Source organism: Phalacrocorax aristotelis, chromosome 3 (genome assembly GCF_949628215.1).
Source record: "Phalacrocorax aristotelis chromosome 3, bGulAri2.1, whole genome shotgun sequence".
NCBI lineage: Eukaryota > Metazoa > Chordata > Aves > Suliformes > Phalacrocoracidae > Phalacrocorax > Phalacrocorax aristotelis.
Genome location: NC_134278.1, coordinates 86,821,758 through 86,849,118, shown reverse-complemented (window position 1 = coordinate 86,849,118; position 27,361 = coordinate 86,821,758). Strand labels below are relative to the sequence as shown.

Sequence of the window (27,361 nt, the reverse complement as noted above, 5' to 3'; positions counted from 1 at the left end):
TCTCTCCATCCCTTTGCTGTAAGATGTGGGGTAGACCACAAAATATGGGGACAGTTAAGAAAAAGGTACTAATAAAACTCAAGTGCTTTTTCTATGCAGCATTCCATACAAATTTAAACATTAAAAAATATTAAGATGCTTTATATACACAAGCATATGCAGTCACAAAAGAGACTGTCTGCTCTCAAAAGAAATCTACAGCAAGTTTCCTTCTGCTAATAAGAGAGAAGTATCATATACCACCTGATTCCAATTATTTAAGCCCTTCATAGTTGCATTTATTTATGCCATAAAAGAAATCACATTGCTCAAAAATAGAAAAATAAGTCGATGAGCAACATGATCAGTTCTGCCTAGTGCTTTATTCTGCATCTTGTTGTAAGCAGAGAACAGGCAAAGATCACGTGCAAGCCACCCTCGTCTGGGTGGAACCACAGCACACACCTCTTGAAGCCACAGATACAGGAAGAGTTAACAGTACACGCCATCTACGCGTTTCTTCCACCCTCTCCCTTCATTTGCACAATATTTAAGATGTCCTTTTTCTTCATGGTATTTAAACAACATCTTTAGACGCTTTAGAGAATCCGGACATACAGTGGAATGTCTTTCAATCACTAGAAATGAGTATGTAGTATGAGAAATGGAACTCCAGCTGGGTACAGACCTTTCACCGCACCGCTGGCCCTTCTGACACTCTGAACTCTTCTGATGAGTACAGTTCACCGTCGCTCATATTTAAAAAGAAAAGGGAGCAAGGTAGTAACACTTCATGGCTTATCCATATCACCACAGAATACAAAGTAAATTTTCTATCAACTCTGGTTTAAGTTTCTGAAGATACTGTTCCTCAATGACACGCTTTCTTCTTCTGCCAGCTGGCATATGCCATTAAGTCCCAATGAGCAATGCTGGTGTACTGACTTAGGTTGAGGTACAAAGACAAATTTGTTCTTACAGTTGCTTTTTCTTCTCAGATCTCAGCCTGCTCAGTGTCTGGCATGAAGGTGGCAAAAAAGCTGGTGAAAAGTGCATATTTTGACTTCAAAACCAGTATAAAATTATTCAGAATGCACATGGCAGCAACCATTAACCTGTGTCTTTAAGAATATTATTTATTTGTCTCTGTAAACAACCTCATTTTTAAACAAATTTAAAATACATTGAAAAGTCTCTATATATATACACAGTACATGTTCAAACTTCATTTCATTGTGATGCCATGGTTTAAGCAGAAAAACAAGAGTTCTTGATCCAAAACTCAGTTGCATTACAGCCATCTCCAGCAGTACAGCACACCATGCTGCTGAGACCCAGACCTTCCAGGAAGGCTTCACTTGTTATTTATCACCTGAACTGTTTTTCGGCCGTAGTGGTAATAGCTGTACGCAGACGTTACCGTTGTGAAAGCTGTGATGCACCTTTGGGAAAAGAGTTCCTGTAAGTTATTTGAGTCTAAGTATAATAATAAAAAGTGTTATTTTTAAGCATTCTCCCTATTTTTCAGAACACAGTCACAGACTATATCCTACAAAACTGCAGTTTACAGTTTATATGGTGCAATTCAGTGCTCAGTAGAGGATTAGACAAAGGAACTGCCACCCAGTGCTCAGTTCCATGCTTCTGTTTAATTGCATACTAGGCCACACTTGTACCATATTAGCACTTGTTTTAGAGAAGGGAAGACAAAAGGTTCAGTATTTGTAGCCTACGTAATTTTTTACCAGCTTGAGAACTCACTGATGCGAGAAACTATCCCTGGGTAGTATGAAAGGGGAGCGTTCAAATCATACAAGACTTGAATTTATCATTTTACCAAGTTCCAAAGCTAAAGCACAAGTTTCGGCTTCAACCTCCTCTGTTCCCTTCCCAGACACTGGCTAACAACCATATATATTTCCAAATGAGCAGTGCTCCTCTGTGTCAAAAGCTGACACCATTCAGGTGTGAGTCACCATTAAAGTCCTGCCCCTCCATGCTGGCTGCCCCCTCCCTGGACACACTGCCAGACTCATCCGGGCCATTTTTGACTGTGTTTACAGAGGACCCCAGTAACTTACACCCAATGTATCTCCATTACTCACAACATGGTAAATCTCTCACAGTGTCCCAGGCAAGCAGCAAGGTAAGCATCTTTCACAGATACAGTTCTAGATTTGGCTTTCCAACAGGATGAAAAACCACACTGACCGTTAAGATCAAGGTTCCTACTTCCTTAAAAGCTTTGGGTTTTGTTTTGGGTTTTTTCTACAACGCAAGTAACACTGGATTTTCCACCACTTTAAAGCTACTAAGTAATTACATTATGGGCTGTTCAGCCTCTTTGCTCTGAACTCTTACCTAACTGCTCAGTAGAAATAACTGCACTCGTAACACTGCCCTCAACTACAATTCAGATTCAGATACAGTTCATATCTCCAACAATAGCAGTGAAAGGAACAGCTGTTATTTAAGGAGGTATGCTCCTGTATGCCCATTTTCATTCAACCCCTGCCCTTCCTTCCTAGTCTAGAATGCATCACCAGATTTCTTCAGGTGCTTTGCAAAGAGGCTTCAGAAACCTAGATTTCAAGATAGCACATACAGAATAAAGCAAAAATAAAATACTTTCCATCTGGTTTTACTGATATCAAGATTGCTTTTTCAAGGACACTTACAGCATGAGTAAATAAAGAATCCATTCAGTCTTCCTTTCCACTCCCTTCTTTCGTATTAAGAGCAAACACTTTGCCTGTGTACACCACGTCTGTTCTGAAGACTTGTTTCTCAGCTATTATTCCTGGTCCTTAACTAATTTCATTTAACTACTTTTTGCTTGTATGGTAAATTAAGTATCAATAAATATCTAGCTCCTGTGTCAGTTAAGAATAAATGTGTAAAAATTAAGCTGTATGAGTCTATCAAATCATCTGGGCACAGGTTTTTTTGTTCCACACAATTAGATTAATCTCAGTTACCAGTTTCTTTAGGAGTATATTAAACTAGCTGAAAAAAAAAGTGGAGAGGTAAGTTACCATAATGTCTGCAAATATATGCTGTCCACATAATTGAAAACAGGAGCTGCTAAAGAAGCCGCCACCAAAATTAGCTGAACTGCCGTATTCATCTGATAAAAGCAAAATAGGAAACATGACCAAAATGAAGACATGTACTATGCAAGCAATACCAAGAGACACTTTTATTACTGGTTTAAGTATTAGTCTATATACAGAAAATTTATTTAGAAACCTCTTTATATGAAGCATCTTACACACTCAAAATCAGCGTGTGCTCTGGACAGAGTATAGTTGAAAATCTTTCAGGATTTAAGTTGCCTTCAGATTAGTGGGCACTATTTTGAAACTGCACTCAGCAGTAGTAGTAAACAGACCCCTCCCTCCAAACCACACACCACCCCAAGTACTGAGAAGTTGCCTTTCGTAACGAGTTACTACTCTTACCTTGCTAATGAATGTTGGTTTTAATTGGGCAGTAGCATAACAGGGGTTAAAATACCTACTGAGAGTTCTCTGTTGGGAGAGAAAAGGGGTGGGGGGGAAGGGCAATTCTAGTATATTCATTTTGACATACCTCTTCACATGATACAGAAAAGTCAATTGTAGCACTAAAGAATTGTACTGCTATTGCTCTTACATGATTTATTACACATCATACCCAGGAAAAAAGAAGTTATCAGTAGCTCTGACTCATCCTTATGAAACCTATTCTATGAAATAATACTCTTCTGCTTACAAATCTACCTGGCAAAAGAACAAGCTCAGCATTACATCTTAGGCAATTCACCCAAGTTGTGAGCAACCACCGATTGTCAAGATGAAAATCTCTTGGTTACAACTTTGTTAAAGGCTTATTAATTTTTTTTATACTTATAAAGATATAGAATATTTAATCAAAATAAAATGATTACATATTCATACAATTTTGTTCAATGCTATACACTTACCGGGGGAGAAAGAGTTTTGTATCGCACATAAAAAACAGCAGCAATGAGCACTACATCCCTCAGAATAATCATGGAAGTAAGTGAAACTGAAAAACCAAGCCAACAGGATCCAGTCAAAAATCATTTCCATGATTAAAAAGTAAACAAAGTATGAAGCAGTAGGAAATAACCACTCAAATGCTTCCGAACAGGTTTTATGCATGACTGAAGATTTTTAACATGACTTCTGGAATGGTTTAATCTGAAGTTTTAAAACAACCCAGTCCATGAGAAAATTTTAAATATAGCTATTATTATTGCTTTAAAGGAAGTACATTTGAAAATGGCAGTATCTGCTAGTTATTTTTGCATATGGCAGCACATGTTCTTTGTGAGGTCTATCGAGCAGGTGTTTTTAAAAGAATTTAGTAGGAGCAAAGTGTAACTGACAAAGCAAGAGTTCCAAGCCATACACAGTTTTCCTTCCAGAAACACAACAAATATTACTACACATAAAATTAGCTTCTTTACCTTATATAGTACATGCAAGTAATGACATTTTCTCACCTGGGATGAGATTTGCACAAGTTAGGCTTACATAAAGCACACTGATGAGAATTTTATCAGCCAGAGGATCAAGAGCACTTCCCAAAGCTGATTTCTGATTAGCCCAGTTTCTTGCAATAAATCCATCCAACTAGGAAAAACAAAGTTCATTACTCCCTTGTTAGAAAACTAAGAATAAAACCAGTTTATATATGCTACTGTTACAAAGACATCTGATGAATGACATCACATAATACAGCTAGTTTAACTAAGATGAAATATGATACCTCTTAGCTGTTATTTGTAACATGCTTTTTTCACATTACATTCCAGATTCTGGAAGGCTCTGAACATATTCAATTCTCATTATTTTAAGGGAAAAAAAAAAAAAGGGAAAAAGAAGGGAAAAAGCTATTGATGTTGTAAAATTCATACAATTATTGTCACGATGGGTGCACCGGGTACACTTGCATACAGTAACAGCCCACCAGATGAATAAGCACTGACTGGACGATGCCACCTGAGGCTGCTCAGGGCACCCCGATATGCCTTTTGCTCCACTGGCACATCACCTGCGAGCTCCCTTCACAATGTCACGAAGGATGTATATACCTTTTCTAGAAAGCAATTAATATAAAAACTAATCTGTTTATTCATTCCCATTCTACATGGAAGTCTAAATTTCAACACATTAATGGGATCACTGTAACGCACACTATCCCCAAAGTATTTCCAAACTGATGTAAACATACCAAATCCGTTACACCAGCCAAAGCAAAGACCCCTAGTGCAACATTGAAGTTTTCTTCAACAATCAAATAGCCTAAAACCGGCGCCAAACCCATTCTTGCCATTGACAGTACATTTGGGATCGTCCAGGGGTTTTCATACTGTAAAACAAAAATGTAGAACTTCAGGCCAGGAAGGCAAACCCTAGCTTGAGCTTGACATGTAACAGAGTAAAACCAGGCAAGCACACGCTTTAAGTCGAGCTGTCCAGAAAGCCGCCCGAATTCTTGGAAGCAACCTGCCGCTTGCGCAAGACACTGACACGACCTCCCACCGCTGAACTAGGTCACCCTTCAGAAGAACACGCCACCACCGGGAGACCCCAGAAGCCCTCGTCTGGCTGCAACTCTGGCCATGACACCCGCTCCCCGCGGGCAGCGCAGCCCCAGCGGACAAGGTGCCGGGGGTACCGGGCCCTCCTCCCCAGCCCACTCCGGGCGCCCACGCCGGGCACCCACCAGCTCGGCGTAGCGCCCCGCCACGCGCCGCTCCCGGGGGGGCTCCGGCGGCGCGGCCCCGCCGCTGAGAAGGCGCCAGGCGGCGGCGGGCGCGCGCAGCAGCCGTTGATGCTCGCGCAGCAGCCGCTGGTGTGGCCCTGCCAAAGCCCCCGCGCCCGCCGAGGAGCAGAAGACGCCGCCGTTGCCATGGCGGCGGCCCACCGCCCCCCCGCCGCGTCCCTCCACCGCCTCGGCCGACGCCCCGGGTCGGCCGGCCAGAGGCCTGGCACCGCCGCCCGGCCGCCTCCGCCCCGCGCCGCGGAGGGGCCCCCAGAAACCCCTGCCCAGCCAAGCGGCGGCCAGCATGGCGTGGGGTGGTGCCTGCCCGCGGCCCCTAGGCGCGCCGCAGCCCTGCCCGCGAGAGCGAGCGGCCGCTCGCCGCCGGCGCCATTCGCCGCCCCGACAGACTAGCTGGGGCGCGGGGACAGGGTACGAGCTGCCGGGTGAGTGTGCGGCTATAGGGGGGAACGTGCGACTTTTTCCAGCACTTTACGGCAGCCCCCTCCCCGCTGGGGCGCGCGCTTTACGGCAGGCTGCCAACAGCAGCGGCTGAATTAAAAAAATAACTCCTAGCTGTGAGGAGAAATACGGGGGAAATTCGCTTTTCCGCCGATTTCTGGCCTACCGGCCGGCTGGGGATCTCCCCTGGGAGCCCCCGGGCGCGGACGGCGGCCCCCATGGAGGGCGGCTGCCCGGCGTCAGCCCGCTGCTCCCCACGGCGGGGCAGCTTGGTGGGGCAGTGCTTTTTGCTCCAGCTGTTCTCTGACAAGCCCGTAACGGGGGAAGGCGAAGGTTTGCTATATCGTAGGAGACTTCTCACAGGACTTAGGTAGTCTCTTGTTCTTGGTACTTGCTCTTCACCCACCCTCGCCTACGTTTACTTTTTTAGCTCAAGGAGAAAGAAGAGTTTACTTTTCCATTTACAATCATTTACTTGTTTCTGAGGCTTGCTCCTACCCTACCCACTTTCCCTAACACTAAGAGACATTGTCATTTTTCATATTTCTGGCATCAGTTTATCACGCATATAAGGCTTGACCCCCAGTGTTCAATCAGTTTCACACACAGTAGTCAACAACTGACAGGACAAAGGTAGTCTTAAAAAACCCAAGTAGTCACACATAGTATATTTAACTCTACCTTTTCCACAGTTGTCTGAAAGAATGGAGAAAGATTAGCTAAAATGTGTATGACCTTGTTAATCTATTAATTCCTTTATCACATCAATTTAGAGGTAGCAGCTTTTTATCACCTATTTTGATTTTTAACTGTGGGGAGGGTGAAGGCAGGAGTAGAAGAACCTGACCTGGATGCTGGGACAGGGTGCACTGTCAGCAAGTTCACAGATGATACAAAAGCAGGAGTGGCTGATATACCAGAGGGTCATGCTGCCTGTCAGAGGGACCTCAACAGGCAGGAAAATTGGTCTGACAGGAACCCCGTGAAGCTCAGCAAGGGGAAGTGCAGAGTCCTGCACCTGGGGAGGGATAGCCCAGGTCCCAGTACGTGCTGGTGGCCTACTGACTGGAAAGCACTGCTGCAGAATAGAGGATGGAGTCTCCAGCTGCAGAGATACTCAACCCCCACCCGGACACAGACCTGGGCACCTGTCTCTAGGTGGCCCTGCTTGAGCAGGGGGGTGGGTCCCTTCCCACATCTGCCATTCTGTGGTTCTGAGCACAGGCCCCAGAATTCCAGAGGAGAGGTGGAACCCTGCTTCTGAAATTCCAGTTCTGTTCTCTACCCATTATGTCCTGGTTATATTATGCAAGTCTGAGATGATTTCTTATGTGTGGAAAGTAAAATAAAAAAATACCCACAACAAACCCTGCATTAATCTGTTGGCAAAGATTAAAATCAATGCATAACACCTAATTCCCATTAGTTGATACAGTAGGTTGCACTCTTATATAGGATTAACTCCCAATTTGCAAGAAGGTGTGTCTTCTCTGCTGCCCAGACCCTAACCCTGACAGACAGATGACAACTACCGTATGCCCACGCAGACTGACAGTTCATACTTTAATAAAAAGCTGTTAACCGCGGTTACCCAAGCAAAACTTGGGAAGAGCAGACTGCTTGCCACTTGAGTTCAGATGTAGAGCTATAATTTCTTAGTTTTCTCTTAGGCATCTCATCATTCAAATTAGTTTTCAACTTCAAGTATACTGAAGTAGGGTCACACTGAGGCAGCACTGAGCAGCGTAGCATGTTCTTTCAAATCTATAAAGCTTGTATTTTCATACAAAAATTGCTGTGGAAGCATGCTGTAGATCAGATCCTTACATCACTTAACAAAAAAAGGCAGAAATACTGAAGCTTATTTTCTTACCTTGCAATTTACATATCATAGGCAAAGTGAAAAGGAGAAAACAGAAGTATCAACAATGTATTCTTGAATTTTTTTTTCTAAACACTGAATGCTTCTCATCTGCCATCTTATTGCACTAGACCATGATTTTAATTTCATAAAAGTCAGGAAACATTCAGCACTTAACTGCACACACATTCTTCTGTGGCAGGAACAGAGTTACACAGCATTCTGGTTTCAGCTTGGGTAGTTAATTTTCTTCCTAGTAGTAGGTGGTTTTAGATTTAGTATGAGGGTAATGTTGCTAACACACAGATGGTATAGTTGTTGCTAAGTAGTGCTTGCACCAGTCAAGGACCTTTTGGCTTCTCATGCTCTACTGCCTGAGAAGGCTGGAAATGCACAAGAAGCTGGGAGGGGACACAGCCGGGACAGCTGATCCAAACTGACCAGAGGGATACTCCATACCATATGGCATCATGCTCAGTGTATAAACTAGGGAAAAGCTGGGGCAGGGGGAACAACACACTCCTCAGGGACTCCTGCAGGTAGTGAGCAATGGCATCAGGCATCACTTAATAAAAGATTATACAAATCATTATTTCAATTATTAAACTGTTTTTCTCTCAAGAGTTTTTTCACTTCTACTCTTTCCCACCAGGGGGGCGGGGCTCAGCCACTGGTTAGGGTTAAATCACAAATCCTTTCTGTTGCGCAGCGTGGGGCTCAACAGATTGGGATAATGACAAATCTGACCAGAGCACATCAGAACAATTTTATGCTTAAACATTTGTATTAATTTGATAGTCTCTGGTCACAGTGTTGATTCATTTGCTGTCAGCGTTGTGCTTGCTCTCAGGGTTGTGTTCTGTAACACCTTACTTGCAGTATATGGTCCTTGTTGTGCTGTTTATCACAGCTGGGAGCAGCATGTTCCTGCTGCTCCTACTCCTGATTGTATTTCAGGTCTTGTTTAAACAGCTATATAAGAATACCAGCCAGAGATCTGCCCTGAGGCTGGATACCTATGAGTGGTAGGGTATGTGGGATTGTATGTGCAAGTACCCAGGATGGTGGACACCTCCAGTGTTTTGCAGCTTCACCTCCAAACAAGTGCAGAATCCTGAAATTAGTAGAGTATTTGGAAGAAGTATGCTGTCACCCTGGCACATCCAGAGACACACAAATCCCTGCAAGGTGTTGGGGCCTGGCCCATGTCTATGCATCCCTGTTCAACACTATTCAGTACCCCCAATGGGAAGAGAAGGCCTCTGGATCTGATGACAAAGCAGCAGGCACTGCAGCTGAACCACAGAACCAGCCCATGCTGGTATCAGTCACCCCTGTACACATGAAGACATTTTGGAAGTACAAGTCATCTTACTTGGTATGGGATGATAAAAATGCAGGGCCATCAGGAAAAAAGGTACAACCCATAAATGAGACTGTAACCACCTGATCCCTATCCCCAGGTGAGCTGCGAGGCATGCAGAAAGACTTCAGTGGTCATCCAGACGAGCACATTGGCACCTCGCTGCTCTGATGCTGGGATAATAAGGCCAGTAGCCTGGAACTGGACGGTAGGGAAGCCAAGCAGCTGGGATCCCTTTCTAGGGAAAGCAATTGGAAAAAGGGCACAAGCCTTCAGCCTCTAGAGACTGATCCTGTCAGGTATGAAGGAAAGGTATCCCTTCAACATGACATATGTCATCCAGGCAAGTGGAGCACAGTGGAGAGGGGTATTCAGTACCTGAGGGAATTAGCCATGCTGGAGAGATGATTTATGATGATGTGGACAATGAGCAGTCATCCAAAGATCCAGATGAAGTTAGGTGGACATGATCCACATGGTGGAAGATTGTACAGAGCACAAATATTGTTGCACACCAACTTGTTGGTAGTGCTGACCTAGAAAGATGGAGAGGAACCAATGGCGGATGAATTGGCTGGCCAACTCTGACAATCCAAAGAAAATCTCTCTTCCTCCCTTGTCTTGGCTGTGGAGAAACTGTCCCAGGAGGTTCAGCAACTCAAAGATGATAGGTCCTACTCCCCACTTGTACACAGCCACTAGGAGCAAGCATTCCTCAGCTCAAGAGAGAAGTTATAGAGGGTACACACCACAGGCCACCCTGTGGTTTTACCTGCAAGACCACAGAGACAACACACAAACATATATAAACATGTTTGTGTTGTATATCTTGTAATGGCCACACCAGTGATCATTGTTTCTGTGCAACACAAAAAAATCAGATTTCTCATATATAAAGTTTAATGAAAAACATAAAAGCCAATTCCTGTTTTACAAATTAAATACTGTAATAAAGATATTTTCTTAAATCAGACTTGCATTTCAAATAAAATCTCAGCTACAAAGACCAATAAATACAGAGCTGAAAAGTAGTAAATTAAGTCAGTTTCAGTAAGGAATCACTTCCTGCAGCTACAGAACTGTGTAGTCTCAACCTGAAGGTTCCCAACCTTTTGGGAACATTTTTATGCTTTAAATTGCTCAAGTGAACTACAATGCTAAAAAAACCCACAATTATCTTCTCATGAAAGATTTCTGGTTTAAAATTTGTGGGTCTAGTGTCTCTTTTAGAAGTAAAATCTGTTATGGCACTGTGATAATATCAATATAAACTACATTTTTTCCACTTCTCCAGGAGGAAGTACGTGCTGGTCTTACCCACTCTCATTTGGGCTAGGAGACCTGAAGGATGAGTCAAGCAGCAATACCACATGTCAGTTTGTCTTATGTCAGCTTAAAGCAAGCCAGTAGTCACTGCTTGTTTTTGAAAGGCAGTCTCACAGCTCAGTGAGCAACAGTGCCAGCAGCGCATTGACTGCCCCAGGAGGCTGCAGTTCAGCAGGCTTTAATGCTGCAGGCCCATCAATCCATTCCAGGTGTAACGATTACGGCTCAAGAAAGTTTCACAGTGGAGCTTTTCACATAGTCTGAAGCTGATACACTCTTGAACCTTTTTTCAAAAGATAACCCTGATCATTTAGGGATCCAATAAAGTTTTCAAAATCGGATACCTGGGAGAAAAAATATCAGATTGGAAGAATGACATTTTATGTGTCATTTTATGTAAAGCAATATGAACAGTTTGGAAGAACTTTGTGAAATAGACCAAGCTAAGAAAAGGTCAGCAAACAGCTGACCTACTAGAAGATGGTATACAGTTGCACCCTTTTGTGTTTTACTTACACACTTTATGGCATGCAGAAAATATACAGAGTAACCTATGTTTAGATCTAAAGTTCTGAAACACAAGTAGCTACCTGTCCTGGTTTCAGCTGCAGTAGAGTTAAATTTCTTCGTAGTACCTAGTATGAGACTATGTTTTGGATTTTTGCTGGAAACAGTGGTGATAATGCGGAGATATTTTAGTTGTTGCTAAGTAGCACCTGCACTGGTCAAGGACTTTCAGCTCCCTGTGCTCTGCCGGGTGCACAAGGAGCTGGGAGGGGACACAGCCAGGACAGCTGACCCAAACTGACCAACGGGATATTCCATACCATATGAAGTCATGCTCAGCATATAAAGCTGGGGAAGAAGGAAGGAGGGACATTGGGAAGACAAATGCCATTACTCCAAAGTAACTGTTACGCATGATGGAGCCCTGCTTTCCTAGAGAGGGCTGAACACCTGCCTGCCCATGGGAAGGAGTGAATTAATTCCTTGTTTTGCTTTGCTTCCATGTGCAGCTTTTGCTTTATGTATTAAACTGTCTTTATCTCAAACCATGAGCTGCCTCACTTTCACTCTTCCAATTCTCTCCCCTGTCCCACCAGGGGGGAGTCAGCAAGCGGCTGCGTGGTGCTTGGTTGCTGACTGGGGCTAAACCACAACACTACCAAAGAAAAGTCTGATTTCTACAGCTCTCACTGATTTCCAATTACTTGTTACAGGTACAGAACACCAAATGGGCAAAAAATATTTTATGTATAAAGGGAAAACCAGAATTCATTAAATTAGCTGTAGGTAACTAGTCACTGAATGAACAAATGATCATGTGAGAAGCAAGCTGGCAATAATATGTTCTGTCAGACAGGATTATGTATAGTCAACATTAGCTTCAGTCTCCAAACTTGCTCAATCCCATCCCAGCAGGCCAGTGTAGGTTAACCAAGTAATAGAAGGAACAGCATTATTGTAAATTACTCCTTATGGAATTTATGAATTGTCACTATTTTCAGTCATCACACCTGGAATCCAGTTTTAAATCAGCATTTAAAGCTTCTTATCATCAAGCAAGAAGTACAATTCGCTATCTGTATTTTCGTTCAGCTGAAGTCCCCCACAAGTACAGGATACAAATCAACTACAGGATAACACACATTTGTGGCCGTCTGTACTACATGACATTCCTATCAAGTTACAATACTGGGATGCTTGAAGCAGAAATGAAAAACCAAAAGGCATACTTGGGCCAGAGAAGGCCAAGCAGAAACTTCACTGTGCTGCTGAACTAGTACATGGACACCACAACAGTCTAAATTTGGGAACAAAAATAGGTGCGCCCCCTGGGGATCCAGAGGAAGTATACTGAAATCAAAACTGCCTTTCACGAAACAGCAGAATCTTGGTAAGGACAAGATTCCGAAGCAGAACCAACCCCTACTAGGTACAAGAGGTGTACCTTATCCACTGGCCATTTTGCAATAAGTAGTTTTGACTGGTCTTACAGTTTGTTGTTGAAGAAACACTCGATTTCCATACTCACTCGTATTTGTAGCTCCTTTGCAATCTGTCGAAGCTGTTGCAAGTCAAAGAGATTGTTGTAAGTTGTCTCTGCAATACTGTTAAGGGCAGAAACAAATCTTTTTGCTTGTGACCGATTGCTCATCCCAGACCCATGCTGTGAACGTTCAAAGTCCAGTTTTCCAAACTCATCAGAGTAGGTTCCGAGCATGCTAAAAATATATAAAAAAGATCAACAGGAGGTAAAAGCAGAAGTGCATTAATTTGCTCCCTGTACCGTAACTGCTGAGAAAGCTTTCAGAAGCCACATAGGAAACCATCCCCTCGTAAGAAAGTCACTATCTAGGGAGCCTAGACCAAGCACCTGTCCAAAACACTTTTAAACTTAAATTGTTCTACTGCAACAGAGAGTAATCAGATGAGAAAAAACCTTTGGCAGCACCATACGTCTAAGTTACTGCACACTGGTATGCATAACCACACGATGATCCAACTCAAAGGCCTAAGCAATCATATTCAACTTAGGGCTGCTGTCAGTGTTTAAAGAAAAGCTAACAAATCTGAATATTAGTATCAACAGGCCTGAACTTGATAAAGTAATTTCTTCACTGTTTGTGTATCTATTTAAGAAAAACAGTTTTGAAAGAATATCACTGTAATGCTTTATTTTTAAAGCAGTGTATATTACCTATATTTCATTATTTCTATTACATCCTCAGCATCTTCCTTGGTAGATTTCTCTCTTAATTCCAGCCTTGACCGTGCCTTAAAACAAAACAACCCCCCCCCCAAAAAAGGATATATTATAGATTATGTGATAAAAGCCTACAACTGTGCTACAGCAAGCACAAATTTTAGGAGCAGAGATGGAATCTGAGGCTACAGGAGGCTAAAGGAAGATTCCTGTATTTTTTTCAATAGTGTTTTAATATCATCTCCTGCATACTTGCATTATTCAGCTGTAGCTTTGAGTTTATTTGCTTCTTAACAGAGCACTCCTGTGAAGCAGTAGATCACAGATAGAGTTAAGGCAAAGTGTTAGGGAAAACAGTAGCAGGTTAAGTTCAAGAAGGGCAGCAGCTTGTCCCTGACTGCACCTACTTTTTCTCCTTTTGTGAGAATGCAATTCTCTTTTCACCCCTTCAAGGGTGTTTTGTTTTATAAGCAGCTTTAAGCAACAGTAGCTCTGCTGTTAATCATTTTTAAGTCCCTTGCATTCTCATTTATTTTTTTTTTTTAAAACACAACAGAAAACACAGTCATGAAGAAGCTGTCACAAATTATATCAGTAGTAGTTTAGGAATAATCTCTTTGCTTTCAATCCCTTAAGTATTACAGCTCGCATTTACCTCTGTAAGTCGAATGAGCGACTCTAGCTGCCGTGTGGTGATTGGTGTGCTGTCTACTCCTTGATTCTGTTTCCGAAGCTCAAGGTAGAATTCCTGGAGGACCTGAGCAGCTTCTGGAGATAAATTTGGATGAACATACTGCCGAGCATATCCAACATACTTCCTCAGCAACTGATGTGGAATAGCGTCAAAGTTTTCTCCTGGTAAGATCTAACACAATTACAAAGACTTTAGATTTCTGTCTGTCAGAACCCCATATAACACAAGTTTTAACATAAAATCTTCATCTTCTATGCTTTATCTGGTGAAATTTTCACCGTAAGGGCTTTAGTGCTTCATATATGAACTGTGTACTTAAAAAGTCCATACACTATGTTTAGACGTGTAATTAAACACACGTGGTCATTTCAGAAAAGGCAGCTGAAGCTTCTCATTTGCAATGCTAAGAAGTGCCAAATATGATTTAACTATATCTCAAAAAGAAAACTCAATTTTCCAATTGTTATAAGATATATCTCCATGGAAGATTAAACCATCACTGCTGACATTCCATTTCCAAAAGCGCATGCATTTAGTTCCAGTAGGGGATATTCCTCCTAAGACCTGGCATTTGACAGTATCAGCCCTCAAACTGATCAGTGACATTTTATAAGAAATATGCTTTCTCTTCTATAATCCCCAAATCTGTCACAAGTGGGAGATGCTCAAGGATTTCTTTACACACTGCTTTATTCAGATTCAGTAATTCACAGCACGTCATGTTATATCAAATCATTATATTCAGTCTCGTTCTGTAGTTCTTTATTAAAATCTAACAAAGCAAATTTGCTTTAGAATCTCTCATGGAAAGTGTCTTCTCACTACTGCAACCTAAAAACCACCCAGCTCAGGTAATAAATTCTTTTCTGTGTGGAGATGAAGATGGCTTGAGACACACCTTTACCCACCCCTGCTGGAGCTGCTCATGTTAGCTACAACAGACAATTGGTAGAAACTACTGGCCGAAGCCTTAAATGCTTCCTCTTTAATTCAGAGCCAATAATCATGAGAAGAACGGGTATGGGAGACTGAGGACATCCAGCAGGTCAGGGTTGCCAGGTCCCAGTGCAAAGAACACCACAGAAAGGGTCATAGCAACAGTCACAGGACAAGTCCTACCTTTAGTCTTTCAAGCAGTGGTCGATCTGAAACAACTTCAAGAACAGAGCAATCCTGCATGTTGGTACGAGTCACAACAGCGCTGCTGGATGCTGCCCGCTTTCCGGCTCGGATTGCCATCACATGCTCAGACAGCAAGTGATCGTGATCTTCATTTGGGGTGTCCAGCAAAATGAAAACTAAGTCAAATCTCGACAGTAAAGCACTCCCCATTCTAAAGACAAGAAAACCACACAAAGCTCATACAGTGGGAAAGTTACAGCAACTCTGCTCCACTTCAAAGACACTTAAAATCCTGTCCCATTCATTCAGAATAAAGTAGAACAGCAATTTCTCTCAAAAGCCATGAAAAATTATTACTCTAAGTATCCATTCAAGCACCAGGAAGCTACAAAGCAGTTACATACAAACTACAAGACTGCCAGAAGCACCTACTCCTGAACGTGAACTATGTAAGGAATATTTCAGAAAGTGCTCACTTTAAGTTCTCAGACACTGTTTTGGCTTTGTTATAATGTCCTCCAACTGGGTTTGCTGCAGCAACAATAGACGTCCGAGCTGGCAAACTGCAAACAACGCCAGCCTTGGCAAGACTGATACTTTGCTGTTCCATGGCTTCCAACAAAGCCTGATGCTGGTTTCCCATCTTATCAAATTCATCTATTCCACAAATACCTGGAAGCAATTAACACAAGACAAAACACTTATTGGAAAACACATTAACTGATGCACATGTTACACTCCAGTGCTGACTGTACAGTCTCATAGAATGCAAGTTACAATCTACCAGAAGCCTAACCTAGAGTCCTAGGAACTGCAGGAGATGGCTGGACCAAGTGTCCATTTCAGCAAGATTTGTTTTCATTTCATGCTGCCACAGCTGAACCATTATGAATGTTGACCTGGCTTGCTGAAGCAATGTCTTGATGACACATTAAGATGACAAAACAAGCTTTTCAAAAAGGAAATAGACAACAAATCTCATAAGCTAGCTGTTTTTCAAAGACAGTAAGAGTCCAGTACTTACTGTCGAGTCAGATTTCTCAAAAATGAGATCTTAGTTCTCTGCCAAAATAAGTAAGGCTGGTATGTGAATTGCAGAACACCAGTTTCCTACACATCCGAAGCCCTAGGAAAGGAGGAACCACCTCCAGAGAAGTCACTGGAGAAGCTCAGATCTTCCCAGGTTGTGGAAAGCCAATATCATACTTCCAATTTACATTTTCAGTCCATGGTTATGCAAGCACTGTAGTTAATCTTAGACTCAGTAGCACAAACACCACCCCATCCCACCATCCATACAAAACCTGTAGCATTACACATATTACCTTGATCTCCAAGTACTAAAGCACCAGCTTCCAAGGCAAAATCTCCAGAACTGCCATCTCTAGACAGTGTAACAGTCAGGCCAGAGCTGGTAGAAGTATTACCACAAACATACACACCTCGAGGAGCAACATTACACACTGCCTAGAAGAGAAAAATCCTTTTTGCCTTCCAAAAGGTAAAGAATTTCATAAGACTTATTCTAGAAAAACAATTCAAAGCAAACCCAAATTTATGTCCTTCTACTCAATATGGCCCAACAGTCAAGTTATAACTCCTTGCAACCCCAGGAGACATACTTCTGCAAAACAGTAGAAATAACTGGTCACAATACTAGCACACAGCCATGTCTATGTGATATCAAAACTACCAGGACTTTAGGCACAGCACTTATATTTCAAAGTTTATGGAAATGCTTGAGGACATGCTGTCCATCACAGAGTTACAAGATTAAAACCTAAACACAGCAGCAGGTCCCTTTTCTAAAAAGCCAAGATTATGCTAGCAACATAGAAATAGGGTAGGAGAATAGAAGTAAACCTTAGAGGGTGAGTGACATGGTATTTAAAGTTGCATTAGTTCCAAGAGTGTATTTTTTTAATTTGACAATGGATCAGCTAAATTAAGATAGGAAGGAATGAGATTCCTCACTGGCAAAAAGGGTTGGTGAAAAAAACCCCAAACCTATAAGGGCAGGACAGCAAGTCTCTACTTGAAAGCTCACAGGCTTGACCAAGTATACCTGCTTTGGTAACAGGCTGGTTCCCTTCTGCAATGCTCCCTGGACGGAGAGGACAGCAGGGGACCCCTTTGGGTACTATACTATATTTGAGGCATCCTACAGGGAGACATAGCTCCAGCCAGGCTCAAGCAACCCTTTGGTCTTAACACAGCTATCCTACCATGCTTACAAGAAGTCAAGATAGCAAGGAATTAGAGAAAAATACAATCAGACAATAGAAATAAATCAACCCATACTTGCAACATTTGACTTTTTCCTAATCCTGGATCTCCAACGACCAGAACATGTGGATCTCCTCGCACCGGGATTCTGTTCTTGTCATCTACAAACTTCTGACATCCTCCAAATAACGCCAGGGCCAAACCTGCCTTTACTATCTGTAGTGGTACACACCAACACTAGTAAGTATTTGATCATGGTGACCAATACTGACAGCTCCCTAGAATTGGCTGTAATAACCCTTTCTGGATGGCTGAACTTAAAGATATAAGGCTGCCACCTCCTTGTCACTGAAAGGAGGTGTGAGTTACAGTCACCTGTAAATACAGTCCCTGTCCCTTCTCCCCACCCCAGAGGAGCTTTATAAATCCTTTAGGAGTTTACTGTGGCATAAACATTTGAAACTGTAGTTGCAAGCAGAACTGTTGAATTACCTCGTGACCATAGATTGCAGGACAAAGAGAGCTGAAAAACAAAGAACACTAACATAAGGGGAATATAAATCTTGTATTACTATTAAATAATCACTTGCTGTCTCCCTTGTCACAGAATACTTTCATAAATATATAAATCTTTTCATTAGTTGTTGCTGAATTTACAACAGAATCAGTTTAAATGTAAAAGCAGCATCAAGTTTCTTGACATTTTCAGATAACCCAGTATGCTTGAAACACATAAGAAAAGCCTTTCATCTGAGTTTGCACAAACACAGGAGAACCATTTTCCTGGTGGTTTCTGCACCCATTCTTATCAAGTAACTACATGAAACTAGCACCTTTAAAAAGAGGGTTACATGTCCTTTGACTCCACTGGGAAGACCCAAGGGACACCCCAAGTAGAAGAGTGCTTCCTGGTTTGAACTGAGGGTCTTTCACACCCTCTACTCAGTTCTGCTGTAGAAAAGCAGAGCAGACAACAAGATGGTACACATGACTTGAATTTGCTCAGTGAGGAGCAAAATTAATTAATTGCCTTTTTTATTCCATAGCTTTCTGTCTCAGGGTTGAACTGAAACACTCTCAACTTCCTGTGTCCTTAAATCCCTCCCAGAGTCCTAGCACCCCTACTGCAATAGTTTCACTTCCTCTCAAGTCCCTTGCACACTAAAGTTTGTTAAATATCTGTGGTATCTATTGCACAAGCCTTAGATATTTCATAGATTTAAGATTAGCTACCACGTTTGTCTGATGATGGCCATGCTGATTCAGAAGTCTAATCCTAGACCTAGTCTAGGTCTGACAACTTACTTCACAATGAGCCTGAACAGGTTTTCCTCAGCTTGAATTTCTTGAACAGCATAGAGGTCTTTAAGTGAAAACTCCATGAACGATCTTTGGAAAGTATCATCATCAAAATTCTTTGGTTTTTGTCCTTTACTGTTGCTGACAGAATTTGCCTCAATGTACAACAAGAACATACACTTGTCATTCTTATTTTTGGAAGCTCCTGTTAGAAAAATTGAGAAAGGGTTAAGTACTGATTAAGTCATTATGTACTGATGTTATTTACAAATGGCATAGGGTAATTAAGAAATATTAAGTACAGTCATGTGCCAACTGTTCAGATTTAGGTAATCTAACACCTACATTTTCAAAAATTGATGCAAAGTAAGTTTCTAGTTACATTTGATCTTTAAGTTCCCTCCATTTAGGTACACAATACAATATTTTGCTGGATTATGCGGGTGTATGTATATAGAGAATTTTCTCCCAGAATAAGTTACATTTTCCAGGGATTTTGAATTATTACATTATTCTAATCAAATATAAATTGACTATGAAGTGTTTCTACTCAATATTTAGAGAAAAAAAAAATCATAGTGCAGAGGGATTAAACATGTAGCTTGACGATGAATCATTTTCTATATCCCCTGATTATTACTGAGCCAAGAATGAGGTCTCCCACTAAACTGGTACTGCAGTTCTCTGCAATATATATTCTGTTACAGCTTTGTGCAACGTATTTCTTCACTTTGGGAGAAAAAAAAGATAAAGAAGTATCATCTTTCTCAGCTTACTCTTCCCTGGAGAAATTTTACAACAGTGTGACAGTTTTCCTATTGTTTGAAGGAGACAAAGGGAAAAAGTTAAGCAAATAATGAGTCTCAGCGAGACTTCAGGCGATAAGGATGTCCCCCTTACATCAGTGGTCCAGGGAAGGCTTTCCTGTCAGCTGACATACTAAACTGTCAGATGTCAGACTAGCACTTCAGATTCAGGATCATAGTTGTGTTGCAAAACCCTCTCTCTGTCAGTGGAGAGAGCGCCGCTCTTGGCAGCACTGCTTCTGGCTTTTTCAGAATAATTCCTCATTATAAAATTTTGGGAACTGCAAGAAATATACACTTAATGTGTTTACAACTTTGAGAGCTCACATTAAGGGGGTGGCTGTTGTTCTTATGTAGTCACTAGAAAAATCCCCACCCTAGCAAAAAGGTGTTCTCAGATCATGTATTTTACCTTCCTCAGTGCTCAACACCTTTACTATCCCCGTAATTGTGACCATATCTCCTGGGACACAGCTGTCCACAAGATCTTGAACCAGTTCACATTCAATTGTGCGAGGGATTCGGCCTGCTTCTCGCTGATCATCTGACATGAGCTCCTGCACCCTGCAAAAAAAAAAAACAAACAACAAAACACACAAGGTGAGTGTACCCTCCATGCATAACATTTCCAATTCAATTACAGTATACAAGATCTGGAGCTGTGTGCTTCCAACCAGTCCTTTCCAAATTGAAGAGGAAAGCAGAAGTGCCCTGATAAACACTATAAACAGTAGTGCTGTATTTGGAGAAAGACTTTTTTGGTTCAGACTTTAATAAATGGGTATATATTACGCTTAAAACCCAGGACAATAACTATCAACTCCAGAAATAATCAATATTGAAATGCAGATTTTCTAGCACTGATAAACATGCTCATGTAGAAATAAGATGGACCCTATATACAAAAATTAAGAGGTCAGACATTATAGCCCTGATGAATGCTTAATTGGCATTTTAACTGTAGCAAAGCCCAAGGAATTCCTCAGACCATAACAAGAACAGTGGCTTACTCTTTGTATAGATGTAAAAGGCTAGCAACTAACAAGTTCTTCAAAAATTTCCAGGTTTTGCTCTGCACTTAAAGCTCTGATAGCTTTCCTTGAAGGTCAGAGTCAAGCTTTTCCTAAGAAGCTGTGATAAACAGCACCCTCTAGAGCTACTGTCAAGAATATCAGCAGTAATTTTTTTCAATGCATTTTAAATTATTTTTAATACCTATTGTTAATCAAATAACACATTCAGATGTCACTTGGCACAATAAGACTTTTGATACAGAGCACGTGAACTTACACAATCTGAACGTAAAAAGTGGGAAAAGTAAGTACAGCCCTATTTTTTCCAAGCTGACACTCTTACTCCAGTAACCTAACACGATGGACAAGAAACAACAGAACAAACTCTTCTGAACATATATTACAGACAACAGTAGGATGGTCATAGTGCAGCGGAATCAACGAATACGAGACCCACTGTCAACCTTCCTACACCTTAACATTGTTAACTTCTGTAGAAACAGGAACTTGTTTCCTCCATAGCAAAGGTCTTAGAAATTTTAGGCATACCATTAGACATAGAAACTAGATGAATGGGCAGGCACAGCACTATTTCCTTCCACTGAGCGTGTACCAATCAATACCACTTCAAACTAAGGTTTTTAACCCTAAAATTTACTTTCAGGTTAATTCAGCTGTCACAGCTGACCAATGTAATTTAATAGGGCTTTTCCAGCTGACTTATAGCTCATTAAAAGGAATCATTAAGTAGATGCAACCAGAAGTGATCAAGAAAAGCTACGAAGAGCACAAACTAAACATTTCTCAGAGAGCTCAGTCACAGTGGGAAGAATTTCCAAGAATCTATTACATTGAGTAGGCTTCGTATATAAAGTATACTAGTACTTGGATAAAACAACTGGTTCGTAATACAAGTTTTGAAGAGTGCTGCTGCAAAAGAATTAGATTATTAAAATTACAAAGTGTAACATGGAATGAGCCATTCTGCCACTTTTTGGCTACCCTGTTGCATTACATTTTTGTGCAGAAGGAGGAGATGCTTACTTAACAGACTGCCAGTCCACTGTAGTGGTTAAAGGAGAGCTTCTGTCAGCTGTGAAGGTCCGGCCACGGCACTCAGGAACAAGGCACTGGAACAACAGTAATTCTAGTCAATTTTCAACCTTTTTTTAAAATCATAATTTGAAACTGCCTTATTTGATTATAAAAGGAAAACAAAGCAATGTGATTCATTAACACCAATTAAATTAGGACTACAAATTAGCATAGACACCTGAACCGTGGCTCATAATTGTTAGAGCAAACGCAGCTGAACTGTATGATCCCCTTGGTCAACTGGTTTGAGTTTTTGGGTGCTGGGGAGGGGAGATGGTGTGTGGTTTTTTTGCAGTGTGTTTTTTATTTGGTTGGTTGGTTTTTGATCCAGTTTGGGGTTTGTGTGGGTGGGGTTCTCTTTGGTTGGTTGTTTTTTTTGTTTGGGTGGTTTTGGTTTGGTTTTTTTTAATACTTGCAGACATTCCAGGGGAGATAGCTTTTTCACTTGAGCACAACAGTTAACATAAAATAACTGGGTACTTTCCTATGTCTAATGACTTTTTAAATCCAGATAAAAAAAGTGAAACAAATATAAAGTTCCAAACAAAACCCACAAAACACCCCAATCTAAGTGTAGAAAACCACCACAGTAAGGTGGAGGAGGCTTTTTAAATATAGCTGGTGAAATGGAAACAGAGATTCCCCTCTCCCCCCCCCCAGATTTGAGGGACTTTATACATGCTGCTTTTATTTCAGCAGGATACAATTTTTCAAATAACAAGGGTATGCAGTAATACAAAGTTGCAGGGCAAGTTTAATTTTTTCTAATGCATCAGTTGTTTAACCCAGCTTTAAGGATTAGATTTTTTTAAATATAATACCAGTGATGCTGCTTGCTGTCAAATCACTACAGATACAGGAAAAATATGAAGTTAAATGGTTTTAACTTACCTTACTTGGAAGAGTGTACTTTCCATCAGGTAGAGGAACACTCTGAACATCTCCACATTTGCCACAGACAAAAGCTAGCTTAGTGCAGAGAGGCTTAATGTTACTGACACGCACAACAGTACCACGCAAGGCAATATATTTTCCATAGCAGTTGGCCCGAACATTTTTCAGCTGAGTTAAAGGATCATAGTTGTATACCCTACAGAAAATTTAAACATTAAGATTGAAATCTTACCATACTTAAATGTAGAACACCCCCCTAACAAAAAAAAAAAGCCAACAAAGCCCCCACCAAATCCAAACAAAAAATCCCACACCCAACAACAGGTTTATACACCAACCGTTAACAGTAATCCAGAGCAATGATTAGAAATATTTTGTCTGTGGACCCATGGCATAGTCTTTGATTCTGTTCTAGAAAGCAGCATAACATTTAATATTCCCCAAGCGTATATTCCTCAACAGCTGTACAGTTTGTTTATATGATTTCTCCCTCCTGTAAACAACCAATACTAGCAATATAACAGAAATTACTTTATAGTCATCTATAATCATATCTTTGAATTATTTCAGATTAAGACCAGAGTTTAGACTTGCGACACAAAAGGATCAAAGATTTATTATGACTATGCTCCAAAAGGAAGGGCGAGTTTTCATGTTTCAAGGACATAGGAACCTGTTATCAGGTACAACACGCTGCACCTTGTTAGGGACAACAAGGAATACCTAGCCAAATAATTCAGAACAACAAACTTTAAACAGAAACATTTACTGTGGAATGGAGTTTGTGAGTTTGTATAGTCCAACCCTTCTGCTCAGGCAGGGTCAGCCAGAGCAGGTTGCCCAGGTACATATCCAGTTAAATTTTGAATATGTTCACAGATGAAGACTATACAACCTCTATCACAGTAAATGTGAAAAAGAAAAAATTCACAAGGAATTTTAAGTGTTTTAATTTGTACCTGCTGTCCCTTGTTGTGTCACTGGGCACCAGTGAGAAGAGCCTTGCTCCTGAAATTCAGGGTTTTCCCTGCTTCCTCCGCTTAGGACCCTGAACACCACCACTTCATTGTTCAACCCTGCCTATGCTGCAGAACCATTTTAGGAGTGTGATATTTTATTGACTTATTGAATACTTTACAGGATAATGGTCCATAACTGTCTCAGAATTTAAGAACTTTTATATTCCATTTTTGGCCACAGGGTTTTCCTAAACACATTCTACTGTGTAATTAAAAGGGTGCGGTTTTATAATAATGATAAGTTTTAAAACATGTTTAGTGCAACAACCCCCCAGATTAAATCCACCTACCATGCCCAAACATGCTGCTTTCCCATACCAAACCAGCACCAGCAGGAAGAAAAAAACAAACTAAATTCAAATAAGACTCATACTCCCCCTCAGACTCCTGAAGTCTGAGATACCATTACTTCTGACAAAGAAAAAATTGTGCTAAGGGCTTCTTTTGTTAAAAACTCAAAGGAAGTCACACTTTTAAAATAACAGTAATTATGATTCTTGTAATTACATGCTTATTCAGAATTAGTGTAACCTCAGCCTCTTCATTTCAAATTAAAGTTTACCTAGAATTAATATTCTTGAGACTTTCTACTAATAATTCTTTAGTAGATTTAAGCTAGTATGGAGTAACACATCCTCATACATCACTGTCAAAACATCCACACAAGAAATAATAATTATTACAAGTTGTAGTTTAGGTCTATATCCTGCAAATCAGCCTCCTTACAAAGATGAGCCTTTTGCTAACAAAAGGCTAGATCATAATGCCTTCCCATCTTCTACAGTAATCAGCAGAAATTTACATACATTTCTCTATTTTTAATCAATGTGTTTCACAGAATAGTTGTTCTACTTTAAGCTACTGTTCTGTTTATAAGCTTTTTTTAGTTATAAGCTGTTTGTTTAGCTTATAAGCAGGTTTTGTTTTGCTTTTGTCTTTGCAACAACAGTTTAGCCTTTGTCATAGTGAAGAAAAAAGTAAAATGTACACTGTTTTTCTGGAAATATCTTCACAAAGTCAAGCCTCTCAATAAAATAAGCAAGTCTTCACCACCCTTTGTGGACACTGACAGCCATTAGACAAGAGGCAAACAGATCCCCCTGAAAACAAAACAAAGACTCAACATCCGTTACCTAGCATGAATGAGAGGCACATTTATTATAGGTTCTCCATTAAGTGGTAATCCTTCCTGCACCTGCAGCTCTGCAGCATGCCTTTCAAGGTCCTTCGTTAGCACCTAGACAGAACAGAAAGGCAGACACAACTGGAGTAGGGATTGAATTTGCTATTAAGCTTGATTACCATCCCTTACGATTAGAGCCACTGCTGAAGTCTAAAGAGCCTTCTGCTGTCCAGTGACCCTGCTAGTGTTTTTCTGCTTCTGAACAGAATGGAATATTAAATCAACGTATTTGTTTTGTTTGTTTCTTTAAAGATTACTGTATACTTTTTTTTTCATGCTGGTCAATGCGTGGAGTTTTGGTTCGCTAAAACACAAACATCTGAGAACTTGCCTGTCAACAAGCAATAAACTGCTACTTTAAGAGACATTCAGCAGAGACAGGAATTCTTGAATCTTCTCACCAGACCCACCAGAGCCATGGTTCTGCTGCATGAGGTGGGACACACAGCACAGGTAACTCCTAGTATATTTTAAAAAACCTCAGGAATTAGAACTTCCAATAGGGAATAACATAAATGGTAAAACTACACTTAAGTTTTAGCCGACTGCTTTGGTGATGAATAACTAGAATGCACCAGGACAAAAGCATTTCAAAACATGATTTTGAAGGCCATATAGAAATGGTGGAAAGACAGAAGAGTTTGAGTTTTGAATAACAGTAAATTTCTGTAAGACAGAAAAACAGAGATGTAGATTTTATAACATAATTACCTTTAAGTCCCACTGATTCTTTGCAAGGGTTATGCTTCTAGGTATCAGAACACCATATTTACCTGATGAATTGCCAGACCCATACAGTGCAGTATTTTCTGAGGCATATCCCTTAATTCAGTAGATATATTTGGTATCGATTTAGTTAATTCTCTATCTTGTATCAGTTCCTTATAATCCACAAGAATACTTCCTTTTCTTTCTATTTCATCCTGTGAAACATTTTGAGTTATTAAATACCCTTCAAATTATAAACACAACACATCCAAATCATGTCATGAACATTTCACATCTATGACGGAGATGATTTCTGATGGAGAAATTGCATAAAATTTGTAGTGTTATTGTACCAGCAATAGGTCTTTTGTTTTGCTTTTACCTTATCATAAAGCTCAATGCGTTGCATGAAAAACTTTTCGAAGGCTTGAGTCTTCAGGACAAAAGGAGACTTGTCAGCATAAGCTAATTAGAAACAAGTTACATTAGTAATTGACCTAAAGAATTAATTCAATTTCACAAAATGACACAAACAGGCAATTTCTCTTCCATTACTTTTCTGCATTCCAGAACAGAGGAAGATGATAGATGTCCACACTATCACAGAAAAGTCCTGTTGTAAGACCTGTTGTAAAACAGAACTTTGACTAAGATGACTTGGGACGAGCACACAGGACCAAGAAAAGTACAGCAGAGGTATGCATATTCCAGCCTTTGATAGACTGCAGGTTTTATGTGGCTAATTAAACAGGTTTAAGAAGGTCACATTTTACACTACTCAAGATTCTTTTCCAAGGTTTGAAGCCCACAGAGATTACAGTAGGCCACAAGACTAAAATCTCTACTGTACTCATGTTTTTATATAACAAATATGAATTTCAGTTGCTTTCTATTGAACTTATCCCCCCTGTTTATAACCAATTCTACAAAAACTGTAATAAAATACTTGCTACATATAATTTTGGCCTAAAAATACCTTCAGAGAAATAAAGCTTCCAGCCCTTATACGGAATAAACTGGTCTAATGTTGATTGAACTAGTCGAGATCTTACTGAAAAAAAAAAAAAAAAAAAAAAATTAAAATAGGAATTATAGCCATGTGGATACTAAAACTTTACACATTTTATTCTCAGTGATCTTTTAGAGCACCAGGAGGCAGCCAGCTATAATCATCCAGTACAAAAGTAGGTCAAAAGAGAAGGTTGACTTGAAAGCGCTATGGCTTCAGAAAACAGGGAGAAGCACAGGAGCTGTCTCACCAGGTTCGGGCATTCTTCTCCACTCTCTTTTCTGTTCTCTGCCTCGCCATCCGCCTCGCCACCCCTGAAAGCCTCTTCCCCGGGCGCATCCCCTGCCTCTGAAGTCCCTACTCATCTCGCTCCGCAGGCATCAGTTCAGAGACGCGACGGCAAACTGACCTAAAGAAACACAAATTTTACCAGAAAACATTTAATTTAAATTACGGTTATTAGTCAGGGGGACTTCGTCTGTGCGGCTGGGAGCGAACGCCCTGAGGTACCTCGAAGGCGCTGCAGAAGACCCGGCCCCCGCCTCCTCACCACAGGGCCTGGGGAAGCAGAGAGGAGCCCCGCTAAGCGGCCCAGTCACACAACCCTGGCGATGAGAGAACGAAACGATAACGCGAACCTCCCGCAGCAACAGCCGCCGCTTGCAAGGGCTCTTGTCCCGCGCAGAGCACCGTACCGCCACGGGCCGCCTGAAGAGACAGAGAAATCCTTCCCCCAGCATTCTATTTTGGCGCCGATCCTTTACTTCCGCTTCTGCAACCAATGTCGAGGGAGTATGTTGAGCAGGAGGCGTTGCTCTCCTGT

The 27,361-nt window shown here is 41.0% G+C and overlaps 2 protein-coding genes across 8 annotated transcripts; both read right to left on the bottom strand.

Annotated features, from left to right (window-relative positions):
• Positions 1 to 1,097: 1,097 nt before the first annotated feature.
• CRLS1 (cardiolipin synthase 1) lies at positions 1,098 to 6,227 on the bottom strand. Of its 2 annotated transcripts, XM_075088333.1 has the most exons (7): positions 5,716 to 6,227; positions 5,221 to 5,358; positions 4,490 to 4,619; positions 3,944 to 4,029; positions 3,441 to 3,509; positions 3,015 to 3,106; positions 1,098 to 1,421 (listed from the first exon to the last, which is right to left on the bottom strand). In XM_075088333.1, the coding sequence occupies exons 1-7, from the start codon at positions 6,058 to 6,060 to the stop codon at positions 1,334 to 1,336; spliced, it is 948 nt and encodes a 315-aa protein (XP_074944434.1). In that variant the 5' UTR covers positions 6,061 to 6,227; the 3' UTR covers positions 1,098 to 1,333. The 2 variants fall into 2 exon arrangements, with proteins under 2 accessions (XP_074944434.1, XP_074944435.1); XM_075088334.1 differs by lacking the exon at positions 3,441 to 3,509.
• A 3,558-nt stretch (positions 6,228 to 9,785) lies between these two features.
• On the bottom strand, positions 9,786 to 27,298 carry MCM8 (minichromosome maintenance 8 homologous recombination repair factor). Of its 6 annotated transcripts, none has more exons than XM_075088328.1 (20): positions 27,234 to 27,298; positions 27,049 to 27,143; positions 26,789 to 26,947; positions 26,506 to 26,580; positions 25,912 to 25,994; positions 25,595 to 25,744; positions 24,772 to 24,875; positions 22,617 to 22,815; positions 21,675 to 21,760; positions 20,030 to 20,181; positions 18,818 to 19,016; positions 18,005 to 18,035; positions 17,588 to 17,728; positions 16,612 to 16,753; positions 15,763 to 15,958; positions 15,284 to 15,497; positions 14,126 to 14,335; positions 13,465 to 13,541; positions 12,799 to 12,988; positions 9,786 to 9,973 (listed from the first exon to the last, which is right to left on the bottom strand). In XM_075088328.1, the coding sequence occupies exons 3-20, from the start codon at positions 26,901 to 26,903 to the stop codon at positions 9,872 to 9,874; spliced, it is 2,466 nt and encodes an 821-aa protein (XP_074944429.1). In that variant the 5' UTR covers positions 26,904 to 26,947; positions 27,049 to 27,143; positions 27,234 to 27,298; the 3' UTR covers positions 9,786 to 9,871. The 6 variants fall into 6 exon arrangements, 5 of the variants coding, with proteins under 5 accessions (XP_074944429.1, XP_074944431.1, XP_074944430.1 ...); XM_075088331.1 differs by lacking the exon at positions 9,786 to 9,973 and adding an exon at positions 10,320 to 11,107; XM_075088330.1 differs by lacking the exon at positions 27,049 to 27,143 and having other exon boundaries at positions 27,234 to 27,284.
• Positions 27,299 to 27,361: the final 63 nt, after the last annotated feature.

Bases quoted from the DNA above. Each gene is read 5' to 3' on its own strand.
- MCM8 (XM_075088328.1), bottom strand. From the start codon at position 26,903: ATGAGTAGGGACTTCAGAGGCAGGGGATGCGCCCGGGGAAGAGGCTTT. The intron at 12,989-13,464 runs GTAATATACACT...ATATATTTTTAG, and splicing joins ATAGAAATAATGAAATATAG to CATGCTCGGAACCTACTCTG. The intron at 9,974-12,798 runs GTGAGTATGGAA...CCATCTTTCTAG, and splicing joins CAAAGGAGCTACAAATACGA to GTCAGCACTACCAACAAGTT.
- CRLS1 (XM_075088333.1), bottom strand. From the start codon at position 6,060: ATGCTGGCCGCCGCTTGGCTGGGCAGGGGTTTCTGGGGGCCCCTCCGC. The intron at 5,359-5,715 runs GTGGGTGCCCGG...TTTGTTTTACAG, and splicing joins CGGGGCGCTACGCCGAGCTG to TATGAAAACCCCTGGACGAT. The intron at 4,030-4,489 runs GTGAGAAAATGT...TTGGTTTTTCAG, and splicing joins TTGTGCAAATCTCATCCCAG to TTTCACTTACTTCCATGATT.